The 20,492-nt window shown below is 28.7% G+C and overlaps 1 protein-coding gene across 1 annotated transcript in view; it reads left to right on the forward strand.

Annotated features, from left to right (window-relative positions):
• Nucleotides 1-20,055, forward strand: part of mv (lysosomal-trafficking regulator mauve) — a 92,785-nt gene extending 72,730 nt beyond the window's left edge. Inside the window, exons 35-56 of the mRNA XM_067267495.1 lie at nucleotides 4,661-4,822; nucleotides 4,912-4,988; nucleotides 6,276-6,464; nucleotides 6,538-6,683; nucleotides 6,766-6,871; nucleotides 6,955-7,016; nucleotides 7,086-7,129; nucleotides 7,210-7,356; nucleotides 9,529-9,773; nucleotides 9,848-9,914; nucleotides 10,650-10,806; nucleotides 12,803-12,943; nucleotides 13,010-13,227; nucleotides 16,789-16,953; nucleotides 17,027-17,216; nucleotides 17,279-17,412; nucleotides 18,030-18,128; nucleotides 18,204-18,340; nucleotides 18,410-18,507; nucleotides 18,583-18,736; nucleotides 19,780-19,851; nucleotides 19,916-20,055. Coding sequence (XP_067123596.1) covers nucleotides 4,661-4,822; nucleotides 4,912-4,988; nucleotides 6,276-6,464; nucleotides 6,538-6,683; nucleotides 6,766-6,871; nucleotides 6,955-7,016; nucleotides 7,086-7,129; nucleotides 7,210-7,356; nucleotides 9,529-9,773; nucleotides 9,848-9,914; nucleotides 10,650-10,806; nucleotides 12,803-12,943; nucleotides 13,010-13,227; nucleotides 16,789-16,953; nucleotides 17,027-17,216; nucleotides 17,279-17,412; nucleotides 18,030-18,128; nucleotides 18,204-18,340; nucleotides 18,410-18,507; nucleotides 18,583-18,736; nucleotides 19,780-19,851; nucleotides 19,916-20,033 — 2,928 coding nt within the window. The 3' untranslated portion in view covers nucleotides 20,034-20,055. The remainder of the gene's footprint in view (nucleotides 1-4,660; nucleotides 4,823-4,911; nucleotides 4,989-6,275; nucleotides 6,465-6,537; nucleotides 6,684-6,765; nucleotides 6,872-6,954; nucleotides 7,017-7,085; nucleotides 7,130-7,209; nucleotides 7,357-9,528; nucleotides 9,774-9,847; nucleotides 9,915-10,649; nucleotides 10,807-12,802; nucleotides 12,944-13,009; nucleotides 13,228-16,788; nucleotides 16,954-17,026; nucleotides 17,217-17,278; nucleotides 17,413-18,029; nucleotides 18,129-18,203; nucleotides 18,341-18,409; nucleotides 18,508-18,582; nucleotides 18,737-19,779; nucleotides 19,852-19,915) is intronic.
• Nucleotides 20,056-20,492: the final 437 nt, after the last annotated feature.

Raw genomic sequence — 20,492 nt, forward strand, 5'->3', positions numbered from 1 at the left:
TGAATGAGTAGATTAAACTAAAATTAGCTTTTTTCCAATTTTATCATTTGAAAACATCAAAATGATTATTAGATGATTTTGAAATTTTGTAATGTTTTGAATTTTTCCTGTTCTACATATAAATTAATATATATTTGTGTGTGTGTGTAGTAATTTCTAATACAGAAAAACCTGCTAAGGTGACCACCTATGTAAGATGACCACTTTGAGCTGGTCCCTTCAGTGGTGATATTAGCAGGTTTCACTGCAACAAAAAATAGGTAATTTAATTTAATGAAACTTATTCAAAAAGATACAACACAAATTATTCATATTGTATTTCATTGAATCATACAGAAAAAGCTATAACTTTTTAATATTTCTATGATTATATATTGTACAAAATTTCAGTGTATAATCACAGAAATTTATACAGTATAACCTCGAAGTAAAGTTCAAATCATGATACCTGGTTTCCGGTCCATCAAAAAGAATACCTTATGACTCCTTGAACTCAATTTAAGACTGTTTATTTGACGACTGTTTACAATATATACACAGCAATACTCCTTGCTTGCTTTTAACAACACAGTCTTAGTGTAGACTTGTTTCTCATTATTCCAATGGTTGTCTTACCTTATATCTAAGTTTTAGATTTGTTGGCTGACCAATCAGGAGCTGAGCTGAACTTTCTATCAGGTCCACCCCAGTTGACATACCTGTCTTGATTTGTCCAGGATGACTTGCCAATATGCTCTGATGAGTGAAAACTTGACTTAGCTTGTCACTACATGATAGGCCTCTTTGACACCTGATACAGATTATCAGGTGTCAAAGAGGCCTATCATGTAGTGAGTCAATGTAGACAGAGGATGCCTCTGATAAAACAGACAGCTGTAACCATTTTGGAATAATCAATTGTCTTTTATAGCTGTTCTTCCTTTCATTGCATCTTAGCATCATTTTTTATAGGCAGTATGTCCCATATCTATCTGGATCCTCCCTTGCCACCCAGCCACTCTCATTGTGGATTTACTCACACTTGCAATGAGTATGGGGGAAAAAAGATCCCTCTATACCCCTTAGGGCATAGGGAATTTAAAAAACATCATTTTCTTGGTGTAGTCAAGGTCGAAAGTAATACAGTATTTGTGTATTCAGTGTATTCACAGCAAAACTTTTATAAATTGTAAGTAAAGTAGTGAGTTCACTTAGAATTGCCTCAGATAATTGGGATTATACTATTAAATACTTATCAATTTTTTTAGATATTTAATTTGTTAAATTATTAATATTTGCAATAATATTTCTGTAAATAACTTGTATTTTAAAAATTTTATTTATACTTACTGTTTTATAAGCTATGTGTGTGTGTATGTCTGAATATAATACAGTTAAACCTGTCCAAAATGCAGGCCTCGGAGTCATTCACTTTTCTCACTTCTACTCATTTTTCTGAAGTATCCTCACTTTTCTCACTTTTTTGTCATTTTCACGTGTCTAATTAAGATGTGGGACAAATCAAAAATAACTTTAAAGCCAAACGATCTGCCGAATTATCGGCCTATCGAAATAGGATTTTCTGGAAGAAAATATTCAGCCCCGAGCGGGACTCAAAATTGCAACTGCCACTCAGTGTTGTTAGGTTATAGGAAACAAAAATTTATTTCACATATGTAAAAATTCCTTTATGCACTTAAAAAATCCCTCTCATTAAAAATTCAGAAGCCAGTGTTGAGTAAAGTTATGTACTCATGCCATATTTTCATTATTCGCCAAAATCTACCTCTTTCAAATCGCATTTCCTTCAATGAGTTTAAAAATGAGTATTCTAAGCATCCCTGCATTTTTGGCTGTTTTCTAAGAAAATCACTAAAATCCTTTTGCACGGGAAAACACACTATGCAGAGGGATCAATCTCTCAAGCTGACAACACTGTTGCCACTTTTAAATTCAAAATATATAATTATTGAAATTAACAGGAGATAGTAGCGTAACCTCCTACCACTAGACAAATTATTTCGTTTCTGATCATTTAGTTATCCTTGTTATAGCCCAGTAATTTGGCAGATTATTTGGTTTTAATTAACAATCGGGTTACGGAGTTGTCGTTTACAAAAATATTTTTTTACTTGATTTATCTTTAAATAATTTCATAAACTTGAGTTTAATAAAATTACTTTAATGATTTCATAGCATATTGTTAATGTTAAATCACATCTATATCTTCCTAAATGTATGTTTAAATTGACTACAAGTATAATTATTCCATATAGTAAGTATTATTTTCATAAGATGTGTGATTCCTTGTGAAATATCCATTTTTTAATCTTTTCTCTTATGCCGATTATAATTGTGCATTAATTGAGAAATTAAAAAAGTAAACGAAAATGTAAATTTATATTTACATATAAACTTTACCAAATAAATTAAAATATTTGAAGTGTTGTAAAAAGTACAGCACATGATTACTTGTGAGAAAAATTTTCACACTCTTCCCAAAAGGTTAACAACGTTGCAATGATGTTGGTTTTTATTCATCTTCAGGAAAAAGTTCCTTGTTATTTATGAAATCATTAATAAAATATTATTTTACTTATATTATTTGAAATATATTTATTTCAGATTTATTATTTTGTTTTGAAATCAATATTTACACATCTTGAAGCATTAAAAAAAATAAACAGTTTCTGATAATGATAAATATCCCAGTATAGCCAAATTAGTGAAATCAGCATTCCCATGAGAGAGAGGGTCAATTTCACACCGGGCACTTTCTCCTGATAGAGCATCAGTGTTGAAAAGAATGCTTAATTCACTTTTGATTGTTAAGGAGGGACTAAACATGTATGACCAAAACCTCACCTTGTACCCATTACAAAGGACTACTGAAATTAGCTCCCTCAGTGCATAGAAATTATCAAAAACAATTGGAAAATGAAAAGAAGTTAAAAGAATAAGAGAAACGGAAAAAAGAGCACAGAAATATTTTGAAGAACAACAAAAGAAAGCTGTTCATAACATGAAGATTATGGAACTGCAGCTGAGTTTAAACCAGAGAAATGTAGAAGAAAATGAAATACATGTGACAGGCCAAGTTTTGTTAGCAGCAGCAAACAAAAAAACTGGAGAAGGCTATTAACAGCAAGAACATGAATGAAGTACAAGCAGCACGTGTGATGCTTATTAGTGTTAAGTGTTCAAAAGCAAGAGGAAGCGAAAAAGAAGGAAGCTGACAACATCCAGAATAATCTTAATAAAAGAACATCATCTTTCATGACTGATTATTTACAGAAGCCAAAGACTTTTCAAGTATTCATGGTTTACTGGAAATACAGTAGCCATTCGTTATCGGGAGACAGAAAAAAACGCAATATAACCGAGTAATAAAAATTTTGGGCTTTTACTAAACAGATTATACATGCTATGGAATCTCTATTCTTTTATCAGCAAGTGTTTCTGATATAAAATAAGCTTAGTTTTTCAATCCTGAATTTTATTCGTGGTTATATCGAATTAATTGACGTTCACGTAAACATCGATACCATGAACACCCATTTAGCATTGTTTCTTTAACAATGACATTGTAAGACAAATACTGTTGATATAAAAACAAAATATCAATTGTGATTTTATTATACAGTACTATATAAATTGCTTATTAGAAATTTGTGAAGTTTATATTTTTCAATAAAAATTATAAATGCTGTAATTGAAAATTTAAAAAAATAAATATTGAATATATAATAGAACATCAAAAGTTATAAAATTACAGAGTAAAAATTCTCTAAGAAGCAAAATAAAGTTACTACTGTATAAAAATTTTAGAACTTTTCATTCAGAATTAAAGAAATCTTTTCCTCACACATTATGCAGTGAATTGGAAATTTCGCACTTTTATGTGAATTGATGCAATATCATTAATTCACATAAAGGTGTGAATTTTCGAATTCACAGAAACTTGTAAATGAGGAGACAGTACTTAAAACTAATAAATAAACAACTTTTATATCAAAAGGAAACAAATGATAATTAATCTATCCACCTGTTCTGCATATTTAGCTCTCGATGAATTTATTGTTTCACCTTCAGTGGTAGTTTCATGGACAATAGTAGAAATAAAATACCATATTTCGTTGCAAAGAAATTCAGTGGCAATTAGTAATTTAAAATTTATTGACTCAAATGCTTTTAAAATTTGGAGGACCAAAAAAGCGCGATATAACAAGTGGCTACTGTAGTACCATATATACAGAAATTTTTAAAATGTGTTTAACCATAACAGAATAAAAAGAAAATAACAACTTTTACTGCTATTTTGCTGAGTTTTCCTTCTGTGTTTTTGCTTTGTTTTGTTACTATTGCACTCACTTTTTATTCACTCTTTCTGTATTTCAACTCACTTTTCTCACATTTTCAGAGGGGAAATGGCACTCCCAGGCCTGAAAATGGCACCTTAATAAAACAGAAATCTTCCTAAATGAGAAAAATTTGTAGAAATGCAGCAATTTTGTGTTTAAAAAAATTTGTTTGAAACAAAAACCTCCCAGACTGGAAAAATACTCTGTACCGTATGAGTCTGGTTTACACAGGTTTCACTGTAGTTTTTTTGTCCAAGAATTGTTTGTTAAATATAAATAGAATTCAGTAAGTTTAAATTATATCTTTATTTACTTTATAGAATTCATCTAGAATTGCAATTTCTATTCATGATATATTGTTCAATCAGCTTAATGATTTTGATGAAATTAAGAGAGAAGAAATATTGTCTTTTGCAAATACGCTTGAGAAATGTAAATTGAAAATTCCTAGTAGGCATGAAGAAGAAAAGCTTATTGAAAATGTACTGTTACTTTTTTATATATATAATTTTATATATTTTTATTTTATTTTATCATGTAAATAATTAAAACAATTTATTTATTATTATAGACTAAAAAATCTCTGACAGAAGAATATAATCAAGCATACAAAAAATGGTTGGCATCAAAACAAGAATATGAGAAACAGTGAGTTTTATTTTTTATTACAAAATATTTTTAAGGTGATGCCATCTAGACATGATAAGCTTCCCCAAACAAACAACAAAAAAACTCTAAGACAAAAACGAATAGACGAGAATGAAATATTACATGAAAACAGTTAAAATGCATCTACATATGTAAAAGTCATGGTGCAACAGGTCCTGGATAGATATCTAAAAGGCAGTCGTTAAAATTCAAAGCTATTTTACCGACTGTTTATCTGAGATAATTTTAAACTATTTTAAAAGAGACATAAAGAATAACCAAATTAAAATTAATTTAATTCTCTTCAATTGTGATAAATGTGATTCAGTTGTCTTTATTGTGATAAATGTATTTTAATTCAATAATTTTCATTGGTATCACATATTTCATCTTTTTGAAAGTCACTAGAACATTAAAGTCCATATGTAATATACATCTTACTTGATATAATACTACTAGCAGATCTTTAACCATATTAAATTTCTTATTTTTTGTCAATGCCATTTACAATTATATGCCACTCTAGAGAAACTATTATACCTGTGTTTGAGTTTATTACGTTTACATTTCAGAAAAAATATAAATGTAATAAACTGTAATTTGACATTGGTCACACACGAGAAAAAAAGAAAGGGGTAAAAAAATGCGAGTAAACCACAATTCATATATGATTGTAAATTAACATAATTATACTTAATTTGACTTCTGTCGCCTATGTGAATGTAAAATATCCAAAATATTTGGTTGAATATTAGTCACTGCTAGTATTAAATTAGTTTTGATGTGATTCTGTTAGCCAATTTCTTATTATACTTTTTACTAAATTTTTAGTAAGTTGCAGAAAATAACAAGGAAGTATGCAGTAAAAATTCTGTTAAGTTGGGAAATTGATATATTTATTTATATTTTGTGTGATGTGGGCTGCACAAAATATTAATGCAGGCCACGTGCAGTCCAGGGGCCACGGGTTGCCCACTCCTACTCTAGATTAACAGAGGACCAGCACACAGATGGATGACAGTGAGAATGTATAAGTCTGAAATCTGAAAATTTAAGCCCAAAAGACGTTTTAAAATAATATTTCATATGGCAATACTTAATAGTTTTATGTATTTAATACTATATACTTTATTATAAACTTTCTATAAATTTAATAAGTAAATTATATTATAACTGTTAATTAAGAATATTTTTTGAAATTTAGTTACTAGAAGAGAACAATTTGTGCTATATAAACTATATTTTGAAGAACAGCCATAATAATAGTAATTTGCATAATTTTTGTAGGGTTTTGCATCGTTTAGACTTCTTGGTGAAACAAGTTTCAGAAAATGCAATGGATGCAACGCAAATAATTGTGAATGCCCAGAACATCGAGAGGAAAAAATTCATAACTAAAATTAAAGATTCTCTTACTCAAAAGTTATTGGCACAACACAAATGGTCTTCTTTAATAGAACAATTGTCTCATGAAAGGTAAATCTATCAGAGGTAGAAAAAATATTCTTCATTTATACAAAATATGATTAATTTCAAGTATTTTTGTTAGGGCCGCTTGGCATTTTAGGCAGTCATATCCACAAAACTGGGAACTCGATCCAACAGAAGGACCATTAAGAATAAGGCGGAGGTTAAGAAGGTTTCATTTAAATATAAAAGCACGTTTTCTTCTACCCGAATACAGACAAAAATTAGGTTATAACACAATAGAATGATGATCATTTTTTTAAAATTACAATGCTTAAAAGTTTTTGTAATTTAATCAATTAATTTGCAGATTGCAGACAGTTAAATCCTCCTTTAAGTTATTTGCATCAATCAAAATATGAGGCAAATGAATCTAATATTCTAAAAGATAAAGTTCATGCTGATGAACAGATATGGTTAGTTGAGACATAACCTAATATTTTGTATTTGTAATTTGTCTAAATTATTTTTAATTAAATCTTTTTTTTATTTCTAATAGTTATAATTGCTGCTGTTACCTTGTGACTCCATCTAAAGAAACTTTGGGAGAAATTCTGATAGGTTAATACTGTTCATAATTTTCCCAAAATTTATTATTAAAATATTTCTTAACATAAATTCCACTTACAGGGGAAAAAAGTGTATATTTTGTTGCAGAAAATTTTTTATTTCAGGTATTTATACATGTTTAATAAAAACTTAGAATCTTTTTATGAAAATTAATTAAATTTATAAAGTACTATTTTATTTGAAGAGTGTAGACACTGATATATTATGTCTAGCATGGTTAATTAAGGATATCACAGAAATTTTGCCAAGACGTTACGAATTACAGGACAGTGCATTGGAAATTTTTTTAACAAGTGGCATAACGTATCTTATAGCATTCAAATCAGTTAACGTAAGAAAGTTTTTCAAAGTTTAATTAAGTTTTAATAATAGATATAATACTGCAAGTAGCTTCAAAAATTTCTGAATTAAATTTAACTGTGGACTATACAGTAGAGAGTCGTTAATCTGAATCAATTGAGGACTGGGGTTGTTCAGATTAGTGATTTGTTCTGATAACCGATTATGTACAAAAATTATATTAACCTGTCCAATGTTCAAATTTTTCTCCGTTGCGTGTCGCTTCGTGTTGAATTTTTGTCAATTTTAAGCCTAACAAAAATTTTTATAAAAATAATCGAGGCTATTGTATCGTTAAAAAATTATTTCTTTATTTTGTACAAACAAAATAAATATATTGAAGAATATAAAAACATGAAAATTATACTTTAGAAGTAAATCTAGTATCAAAAACGTTCGATTCAGCACGACACAGTCCGACTGAAAAGCGTTCGGATTACCGGGGTTCAGATTAACGACTCTCTACTGTACTTTTGTTAGATTATTTAGCAACGTTTATGTCAAAATAGTTCACTTCAATAGTGTTACACTTTTTCTGACAAATGTAGATTGCTTGGAAACATACCTGGAAGCAGTTTTTTTTACTTCTCAAAGCACAGCTAATTGCAGTTCAAATAAAGTGTTAAAATGAACATTTTGTTCTTTTTATTGGTTCTAAAGACAAAACTGTAAAAGTTTGAGAAAAATGTTTAATCAAAATAAATGTTTGATTCCTTCAAACTAAGACAATTTGTATGTGTTATCAGTATAATTCCAAAAACCTTTTGAAGCTACTGTATATTTATGGTAATTGTATAAATAGACAGTTATTTAATTCAGGAACATTTTCAGTCAATTAGTAAACCATGTCCTTGAAGCAATTAAAGTTTGATGCACATTGCACCCCAGCAAGAAAAGTGACACCTCAAAAATGCAGTATTTGAGAAAAATCTACTTAAAGAATACTATAAAACTTATAGTATAAGCTACTTTTAAATTTCAGGTAAGTATTTATGGCAATAAATTCTATTATATTCTATGGTATAGTAATTATGGATCTGTAGCTCTGCTCTCCTCAAATGTGAGGTGTTATCAGTTAAATATAGATGAGGTCTTTGAGTTATGTCCACTTTTCTTGCTTTTCTAAAAACTTTGTTATTTTGCAAGATAGAGATGTGGCACTTGTTGTGAACGTTGGGGCACTTTATACATATTTTTCAATGACATAATCTCAAAATTGCCATTTTTTGAGTTTTGTCACTTTTCTTGCCAGGTTGCGATATATTAAACTGAAATTGTTTTAATGTAAATATATATTCTAATCCGTACCATTTGTTTTAGAATCTACTAAAGTATATTTGTTGCTCAATAAATGGTAGTTCATATTTTGTTTTTATATGCAGCATTTTACACCACATACTTTTCCAAAAAGAATGCTACTATTTTTAAATTATTGTAATTTTGTTAATTATTATCCAAAGACATTATAATGTATATTAAAACATTTGAAAATTGTCCAAGTTTTACATTTGTTCAATACAATTTCTCAATGTGTGCACCTCATCACACAGCATATCCAACCCATACTGAAATTCTTCCTACACTCATTACAGCATATCTGTTGTCACTCCTCCCACAATAATGACAATTTTACAGCTCCTGCAAATCCATAGCTGTATTATGCAGCTCCTGCAGATTACTCATATTGTTGTTGTGCAATGATGAGTGATTCTGACTCTGCAAACTGCAGAATATGGAATGCTTTCTATATTGCAGAGTCGTAATTTTCATTTATTGTGCTTCCTGTAGGTAGTGGACAACAAGATGTTTGAATACAGATGGTTGAGGGTACTCAGACAGTTACTCTATTGATTGGTGTACAGTACATTGCCTACTTTTCACAGTCAGATAATAATTAACACAATAATTTAAAATAAATGACACTGTGTATCTTTTTAACTCTTAATGTAGTCTTGCGACAGCTTCTTAATTGGACTGAAATATTGTAGTCTTGACATATCCCAATTAACCAGAATCTTTTGTATTAACTTATTATAAAATGTAGTAGAATCGTCATTTAAAAAGAATTACTGTTATAGCTTATTTACAATAAGCTATAACTTTAAGCTTTACTATTATTTACAATAAGATTTCTTTGATATGGTAAAATTATGTGTTATTACAGATCAGGGAAGAATTCTACTTGCATATCAAAAAATGTCAGCATTTTACACCACATACTGTAACATCATTATCAACTCTAACAAATCAATGGAGAATGCATTCTCTTACAAATTTTGAATATCTTATGCAACTAAACAAACTTGCAGGAAGATCTTGTAATGATTTAATGCAATATCCCGTGTTTCCATTTATCATAGCTAATTATTCTAGTTCCGACCTCAATCTTGAAGATCCAAGTATCTTCAGGTAATTATTATTTAATTTAACAAGTGTTATCATCAAAATGGATTTAATTAGTATTGTTTTTTTTTTTTAATTAGAAATTTATCTAGACCTGTTGCAATTCAAAATAAGGCCAGAGAACAACACTACATAAATGCATATAATGTAAGTATGCATAAAAATACATATGTAAATTGTTTATTTACTATTTCATATTAAATTTTTGATGAATAGCTTATTATTAGTTTTTTTACAAATATACATAACATATGATATTAATACATTTTAGACATTTTTATACTTAATATGCCATTCTTAAACGAGTTTGATGTATTGAATTTGTATTTTTAGAAATATCTATGTATCTTTCATACTCCAGTTAAATAAATAAATAAAGGTTTTCTTTTGATCAGTATAAATACATTTTCAGTATGGTTTTGTCTTATGAAAGCTGTGTCGGCAGGTACTATGCAAAATGAAATTCTATTTAAATTTGTATTCTAGGACTACTTGAGGTAGATGCTTATGCAACTTTTTACAATTAGCAGAAAAACATTTAGTTCTTAAAACATATAATGGATAGCATTATAGTAAAATCAAAACATTTTTAGTCTGATATTTCTGAATATAAAGAGCAAAATTTTATTATACTATATTGAGTACACTACTAGAGAAAAATACATGCAAACCAGGTTATTCCCACAGCATTGGGTTTGGAATGATTGAAGTTGGTGAAGCACAACTCGCTAATTGAGTTGAACTAGTAGTGGGTTAAACTAGCCATTTACAATCTGTGAAAACATGAATCTTCATATATCAATGCCACATAAAACAAGTCCGTATCGTATAAAAATATGTTTTACAAAATTTGATGCTGGATTTCATTTACTATAATTTCAGTATTTGAAAGCTGAATGTGAGACTATGTCAAATATTGAGTCCAGTCTTCCCATTTCTGGTCCGTACCATTATGGTTCTCATTACAGTAATAGTGGTACGGTGCTTCACTTTTTAGTTCGTTTACCTCCATTTACTGAAGTGTTTCTTGCTTATCAAGGTAAAGTTTATATAAAATTTAATTGCAAGCTTATTGTTTCCAATAGTTTATTTAAATACTTAAATATCTTAAAGTTCCAATTGGTGGAGATATAACTTAGAAGACTTATCAAACTATATTGGACATTCAAACATAATCAAGATCACATTTTTTTTTTTAGAATCAATTTTGTCTGAAGTTAAGGGATTTATTTTAACAGACTTGTTAAAATAATATTTAAAAATTATTTTGATAGAAAAATTATCTAAGTAAAAAGGGGAACTTTCTTTTAGTCGCAGAGAGAAAATAGTTTAATTCCTCTGAAAGTGATAGTTTGAGTGTGATGTCTCACTCTTCTATCCACAAGACCACCGAATTTCCATCACCTATTGGAAGTATGGCGTGATTTCCAATAATTTTATTCGAGGAAATACATCAAAAAAGGTGAGAGGTCACCTTCCAATTTGCTCTTGTGTTGGCACTCTTATTGTGTTCGTCTTCTCTGATGCCTTGCTTTAGCAACACTCTCATCCCTCTCCTGATTCAGCACCTCTGTTCATCCCAAGGACTCTCCATAATAGGTAATATAATTGTCTTATGTAAATTTTCTCTTGTTAGGATAGATTTAATGCATTAGGATTAAAGATCCTCTTTTGTATAATTGTTGAACCCAGTCACATTATTTTTGTATAATCTAAGACAGTCCTTTTATGTATAATCTCATATAATAAATATACAGTAGAGAGTCGTAAATCGGAATCAATTGGGGACTGGGGTTGTTCAGATTAGTGATTTGTTCCGATTACCGATTATGTACGAAAAAATATATTAACCTGTCCAATGTTCAAATTTTTCTCCGTTGCGTGTCGCTTCGTGTTGAATTTTCGTCGATTTTAAGCTTAACGAAAATTTTTATAATAATAATCGAAGCTATCGTATCGTTAAAAATTATTTCTTCATTTTGTACAAACAAAATAAATATATTGAAGAATAAAAACATGAAAATTATACTTTAGAAGTAAATCTAGTATGAAAAACGTTCGATTCAGCATGACACAGTCTGACTGAAAATCGTTTCGATTACCAGGGTTCAGATTAATGACTCTCTACTGTAGTTTTATTCTGATATGTTTGGTTTATTCTAACTCTATTGTCAGCCCATGTAATAATTTACAAATTTCCCATATCCCACTTAACTTGCATATTAATTTAGACCCTCTTTAAATCTTGGTAACACAAGTTTACTTTTGCATTTTATTTGGTGAACCAGACTAAGTGGTGTCAGGAATCTTGATGATAATCGGAGAGTTGAGAGGTATTTGCGTACTTATTGCCTTTCAATGTTTTAATGGCCATTCTCAGTGTGACAGAATGTATACCAGACCAACTCCAATTTCACAATTTTATTAGTGGAATGCATTTCAGTTACACAGACCCTCTTCATCCACATGATATATATAATATATATATTAATACCTGCATTATTTTAACACGTTTACAAAATTTTTTTTATTGATGCACATTGTGAATTGTTCATAAAACTATTTCCTTCCATTCATAATTAATGTGATACCACTCCATAGCCTAAAGTTACAATTATTCTTCTATGGGATCCACAAATTTTAATATACCAACTGACAATTAGCATGTTATTATGTTACAGTGTATTACATTAATTATGGATGAAAGGAAATAGTCTTACAGACAATTTACAGTGTGCACTTATGAAAAAATATTATAATCATGCTAAAATAATGCAGATATGTATATTGTGGCTGAAGAGAGTTTGTGTATGACTGAAATGCATTCCACTAATAAAGTTGATTTTCAAAAAATGTGATCTTGATTATGTTTGGTGCTCCAGTAGTTTGATAAGTCTCCTATATTTCCATCAATTAGAAGTTTGAGATAATTAAATATTTTATATCAAAGTATTTAAACTTCACAATTGTTAAAACATTAAAAGACACAAATACAATATGTTTATTGTTAATTACATAATTAATTAAATTTATAGATGATAACTTTGATATTCCCGATCGAACATTCCATTCTCTGGATTCATCTTGGAGACTTTCAAGTGGAGATTCAACTAGTGATGTCAAAGAACTAATTCCTGAATTCTATTTTTTGCCTGAATTTCTACTTAATAGTGAAGGTATTTTAATTATATTTAAAGCAGAAATCTGAATATAATAATTTATCCTGGAAAACAATTTATTAGGATTTGATTTTGGAATTCGTCAAACTGGCGAGAGAGTTCATCATGTTGCACTACCTCCCTGGTGTCACGATGATCCCAGATTGTTTATTCTTATTCATAGACAAGCTTTGGAATCAGATTTTGTTACAGGACAATTACAAAATTGGATTGATTTAATATTTGGTTATAAACAAACTGGTAAAGCAGCAGTAGAAGCTATTAATGTATTTCATCCAGTGGTAAATATTTTAAAATATTTTTTGAATTATCTGTTTTTAGAAAAATTTTAGAAGAATTTCTTAATTCTTCTAAAATTTTATGAAATAATTTATTCTGAAAAATAATTTTTATTAAATGTTATTTCAGTATTTATATGTATAATCGAGATGAGTTGATGATAATAATAATCATCATCATCAGCACAGAGCCCAAACGGTTAGGAGTTGAAAGTTGAAATTTGGTACACAGTTAGGGTATGTCACGAGAACACACACTAAAAAGGGATTTTTCGAAATTCCTCCCCACGAGGAGAGGGACAGGATTAAGGCTTAACACTTCCATTCTAGTTATTAAATTTAGCAAGAGATGATGCCTAATGCCTAACTCTAGTACAAAATTATCTTAAAATTATTAATATTGCTATAGCTGTTTCTAGCCAAAAATTCGACATTGGTTGGTGTCTTACTTTATGTATAACGGGTTAGTTGATGTTTATTGGAAATTAAAAGACATATGATGCAAAGTGTCTACATTCTACTGCTTCATAGCAATGCTAGATCACACATTGCTGCTCAAACTCAAAACCTCATTGTCTCATTTGCTGCAAGCAAACCATTTACCAAATAATCCTGATCTTTACTAAATGATATTTACCTCTTGTGTGATGATAATGATAATGTGAAATTGATGATAATGTGAAAGATTCAATGTAGAAGTTGCTAAACATTACAGGCAGCCACATTCTATGAAGAAGATACTCAAAAACTTGTGCTCTGCTATGATAAGTGTCTCAATAATGGATACAGCTATGTGGAAAAGTAGTTTAACTTGTTAAAAAATAGAGAGAATTTTTTTTAATTGAATGATACTTACCATCTGAATGTCCCATGTTTCTTTACTGTAACAATGATCCATGATATTTGACATTATCATAGGCATTTGGAATCAAGCTGTATATTGTATTGAGCTATCACTAATTTTAAACACATATTCTACCTTTAAGAAGTAACAAAAAATCATATCTATATCCTATCAATATAATGTAGTCCCTGAAACAACTTCCTGACATAATCCTTTCTAGTTACAGTATATTCCTACAGTATCAATAACTGGCAAAATAAACAGCAAATTGATGATATTGAAATACTCTAAAGTGAAAATATTCAAAATGATCTTTAATTGAACCTTCATTGACTGCTTCAAATACTTGAAAGTTTCTGACTGAATTCTTATAGTATCTCACTGCATTAGCAATATATTATCGGAGCTTAGCAACATTGTTATTCCAAATGGCCCCACAAATAAAAACCACAGGATTTCAGTCAAATGGCAAGTTTTATGGAGTTTAAGCAACCAGTAGAATGTGTTGTTTTGATAAGAGAGTTGTTTTCAGGCCAAATATGTGTGACTTTTTGTAATGACAAATATTTAAAAAAAATGCATAAACTAAAATATTATTGAAATTTGCTCCTGAATTTACATTTATTCTGGCAAAGCAAATGCATTAAAATACCTAATTACATGTAATCCACTAGAAGAACTGCATGTAAAAATGAAATTTATTTTACTGTGTAATACTTAAAAAATTTATAGTGGATTTAATGCTTTTATACACATATATGAAAGATGTATTTCAAATAAAATCAATTCTAATCATTCAGAAATCTAAATATAACACTTTTAATAAATAGTCAATGGGGATTTATTTGGTGTTCTTCGTCAGCATGAGATATAAAGAGATATGAGATATAAAGTTTACAATTAATTTAACAATTAACCAATTACAAACTGCTTTTAATATTTAAAAAACCAATCAGAGCTTAACTGATTAATATTTTTGAGGATCTTTGGATGTCATTTTCAAACACTTTTTCTGAATAAGAATTCAAAAAGATCCATATTCCTGAGAACCACTCAAACTCTCAATTTTAAAATTAAATTTGAAAAATTTTATTTTAACTTTAGTAGTATAAATATACAAAACATAAAAATATATACAAATATAAACATCTATCAACTCAATTTTTAGATTAATGCCAAATTATTAGAAAGTTCTGAAAGAAGAGAATTGGCACAAACCCAACTCCCACTTACCATGCACATGCATTGCCAGTTATGTTACTCAGACCTCTGTTCAATGTAGCCTCTAGAACTATTAATAATTTATCAATACATATAACCATACTGGTTACTCATGAACTTTTTAAGTTAATTGTTTATATTTATAAATTAATATTTAATATCTTAACAACACCCGATACATTGCAATAACACACCTTCAATTGCCTTCAATAGCCCAAATATACAACCATTGAAGGTGTGTTATTGTAAATATTAATTCAATTATAATTACAGTGGAACCTTGCTTAACGAGCGTAATTCGTTCCAGAGTCTTACTCATAATGGGAAACACTCGTTAAGTGAAACAAGCTTGTTCATAGAAATTAATGTAAAATACGATAATGTGTTCCATGCCAAAAAAAAATACTCAAATATTTTATGTATACCATTTATTCAAAGAAAATTATACAATAAACATTGTTAAGACGCGTGAATCATCATCATCTTTTCTTCTAGTGCAGAATGAACCAACCTGAAATGCGAATTTGATTTATAGAAAACAAAAGAAATCACATATACTGTAATATGTCTGATAAACATGCCAAACAATATGCCAAATTCTTGGGCTATTTAAAGGCTATAATTAAACAGTAGAAATTAATTAATTTGACTAGAGGTAGGCAGTTATGCTTCCATCTCGTTTTAAATTTAATAATTATAAATAAATAAATTATTTTTTTTTACACATTTCTAAAATTTAATTTGGAATTGGTCATTAAATTTAATATGAGATGGCAGCATAACTGCCTACCTCTAGTCAAATTAATTAATTTCTAATATTTAATTGTTGTCTTTACATAGCCCAAGAATTTGGCATATCATTTTGTGTGTTTATTATATAACAGACTATGGTTGTTGATGTTTATATGTAATATGTCTGAACATAAGTATGGAAAAATATGTGATCACAAGCAACACTAAGATGCCAACGGAATGAGTGCAAAACTTAGACTGATGTAGCATGTGCAAAATTCGGGACTTCCCCTCTCCTGGCCACTTGTTAAATGAAATGTTGCTCATTAAGCAAGCCATTTTTTTCACAGTTTATTTTGCTCGTTAAGCGAGGTTCCACTGTATTAAATTTGTCAAGAGATAGCACTTAATACCTACCTCTAGGACAAATTACTTGATATTTAATTATTAAGTAGTAGCCTTACTAAAGCCTGATATAATCCAGCAATTGTTTGGCATTAGCATAAAAAATATTGGTATATTTGTATATAAATCATTTAAATTTAGTTTTCTGCATTAGATTTTAGTGAAATTTAATCCTATGCAATGCATGTGGATGATATGTCTAAGTTTTAATTTTACTACATTAAAATAAAGTTAGGAATCTCATATTTTTTAGACTTTGTGTAAGACAATTTATTATCATATAATAATTTTAGTAAACTGTTATTAGTAATAATAACAAAGTAAAGGTTACAAAAAAATCTATAATAATTTTATTTTTAAAGACATATTATGGACACGACATAACAAAAATAACAGATATGGTCAAAAGATGTGGCCTTCAGACAATGATCAAAACTGTCGGACAGACTCCGAGACAACTGTTTTTTGCTCCTCATCCAATGGTCGAATTATCGATAAGTTTGGGAAATGAACAGCCATCATTACAAGTAATTGTTCTATTTTAATTCAATTTAAAGTATTTATAGGTTAAGATTAAACAGTTATATTTTTATTTCTTAGACTGTTCTACCTAATATACAAAATTTAAAATGGGGAAGTTATGTTGGCTCTCCCAGTTCATTAGAACCTCTATTAGTTTGGAAGTGTAATTGCTCTAGTCCAATATGTAAATTGGTACCATTAATGACAAATGATGTTTTTGGTCTTACCACGAGATCATGCCTGTTACTGAATCATAGAAAAAGCAAAGGTATTTTATTTTTATATTTTTTCCATCCATTTTGCTAAGCTCATCTGTGAATATTTTTACAGCAGCAGGATTGACAAGTAATACGTATGTGATGTCAACTGCACTAGTCTCTTGGGGATATGGAGATGGCATTATAAGAATGACTCTTCAGAAAGACAGACCAACAATTCCTCTTTTTACAGAATTTAATGATCCTGTAAGTTCAATTTTTAAAGAAAAATATAGCGGAAACCTCTTAATTGACACGATTGAGTCTGGCTGTTAATCATCTTTCTTGATTAACTGACCAATACATTCCACATATTATGGACATGACATGAAAAAATTTGTCATGTCAACAAAAAAAAATAAAATAAATTATTGTTTTATATAAAAATTTTAAATAAATGAAATGATTTTTTGAAATGGATAATTGACTCTAAGAGTATTTGTTTCTCTCTCAGTTAAATAATCTTGGAGATTAGCTAACTTAAAACTTTTGAAAATTTTTCTAAACAATGTATAACATATAGTACAATCGTAAAGTCCCTCCAAGTGGGCCACATCTGAATGGCTTGGCTGTGGGCTGACATGAAAACTTAAACTCTTTTGACTTGCAATCTGCCTGTGACATCATTACTTTATTCCTGGAAGCTCCTCCTGTTTCCCTGCCAACTGCAGAGGGACTTTATGATTATACTATTGTATTTTCTATTTTAATTACAATATTTAACTTACTAAAATCAATTAATTTAATATATAGTTAAGTCAATACATTATAATTTAATATTTTCTAAGTGTATAAATTGATAACTTGAAACTTTTATATTTTAGATATCAGTTTGTGGATCTGTTCCTAATTGTCAGTTACTTTTTGTTGGGCATTTATCTGGAATAATTGATGTTCACGATTTGACATTTGATTCTGTCAGGGTATGAATTATGTTAATAAATCAAGTTTGTATTTTTAAAGTATTTTAAAAAATATATATATATTTTTTTCTTAAGTTGAAAGTGGAAAGGTCAACATTTGTTCAGCTATATGGACATTCAGGAAAGATCATAGCCATCTGCATATGCAAAAGTTACAGCATTGTAGTCACCAGTAGTATGGATTGTACAATGATTATTTGGGATTTGAATAGGTAAATGTTTAAAGATAAAGTTAAGTATCAGATTTTTTAATGTGGTGATGATAAATCCATTTATTTTAGATTACAGTACGTACAAAGTATTTTTGATCATAAAAATCCTGTTGAACTCTTAACAATAAGTGACACTTTAGGCGATATAGCATCAGTTAGTAGTAGCGGTAAGTTAAAATTCACCTCTCTACCTAAAAATATTTAATCAAACATTGCTCAGGATATTTTTGACATTTTAACAGACTTGGGAAGTTACTTAAAAGTGCATACAATAAATGCAAAACTTGTCGGGACTGTATATACTCCTATCCCCATTACTGCAATCTGTTACTCAAATGCAAAAGAAGGAATTTCTGTGAATGTGATTGTAACAGGATTTCTTGATGGTACCATAAAGTAAGTATCTAATTTATGATAATATTTATTATTTATGCAGTTTAATTGAATATCTTTCCTATATATCTATTATTTTTAATAATTTTTGTAATAGTAATAGTTAAAATTCTTACTCCATGTGATCTTTGAGTATGTTCTTTATAATCTTTTCCAAGACAACATAGTTAATATACATTTACAATTGGTCTAAGAGAAGAACGTTACCTACCTTACTCTCTCCTGTTTAAAATTTTCTATTGATTTTACATTATAATGTAGACATGACAGGATCTAGATTTCCATGTAAAACTAATAGAATCTGTCGATTGAATAAATTCTAAGGGACCAATAATTCTAAGCTTCCATGTAAAATCAGTGTATGTGTTGAGTCTGAGTTAAACCAAGAATTAGCCATTTAATTTATTATTGTTTTTAATATTGAAATAGATTCTTTCTAAGTTATTTTTAATTTGAAATGTGTTGATGTTTGTATATAGTAAATTAGCTCTTCCTTATGTTTTTATGAGTATAGTAACATTTAAAGAAAAGTGAGTGTATAAGATCCTTGATTTAGAATTTACTGACAATAACTGGATATATGTAATTAAATACTAAAAATCAAACATCCTGCAGAAAATACTAAAAAACTTACATAGCAAATATTTTCTCTTGTGTTAGTCATTGTGAGGCTAAAGACCTTCAAAAATCTAAAATAGCATTATAAAATGAATGATTTGAAAATTTGAACTACTTTCAAGTTTGAATCAGTAGTTATCATCTACTTGATAAACTGGATAAACTAAACCTCTATGGCATTTAGTTTTACAATTCCCCTGTGTGTCATTCAGTTTATCATGTGGAGGCAAAGAAGTTTCAATTTTCGAACCATTCATTCTATAACACTGTTCAATTTTCAAATGTTTTCAGCCCTACAATGACCATTTAACACAGAAGAAAATGTTTGCTACATAAAGTTATTTGCATTTGATTTTTAGTGCATAATTATATCTTTGATTTAGAGAATCAAATTTACGATTACATCCACGCTTCATTGAATTTTTTAGATTATGGAACTCGTGGAATTTAAATTTGGCATCAGTAATTACAACAGGAAACTTGCAACATCCAATCATAAGGTAAATTGTTTTAATTGTATTCAATTTAAATGTATTGATAGCTCATCAGAATTTTTTGTTATAGTTTAACATATTCAGAGGATAATCAGCATTTGTATGCTGCTAACAAACAAGGAATTGTGACAATGTGGAAAAATCCTATAAAAGGGATTAAGGAGAGTCGCTTTCTTACTCTGAAATAAATTCATTTTAAAATAGAAATAACTCAGTCTTTCAAAGACTTAATAGATTATTATTATTATTATTATTATCATAAAATGATTTTATATGTAAAAAAAAAGATTATCTACTTCTTAACTAAATGTGAGAATTTCATCTCATTTTTAATATTTTCGTGTGCATTAAAAAAGGGCTTATATTTTTAAATCGAGTTGTATATTTTTAATTTTTGAAATTTATTATTGCCAATTTAACTACTTTACAGTTCTGAGAATTGTCCATTTATGTTTTTATATTGAAATATTTGCTGAAATTATTTTATATTTATAAATATTTTTGTAATAAAGAATTATAAATATTAGAAGTTGAAAGTAATAATCATACTGTGCGTAAGCATTTAAATAATAGAGTACAAATTTAGAGACATGGGTCGAATTTTACAATGCCCTTTGTTTGGAGATATATGAAAGGAAAATTCACTA

This window comes from Centruroides vittatus, unplaced genomic scaffold, assembly GCF_030686945.1.
Source record: "Centruroides vittatus isolate TY-2023 unplaced genomic scaffold, ASM3068694v2 contig_3050, whole genome shotgun sequence".
Lineage (NCBI taxonomy): Eukaryota > Metazoa > Arthropoda > Arachnida > Scorpiones > Buthidae > Centruroides > Centruroides vittatus.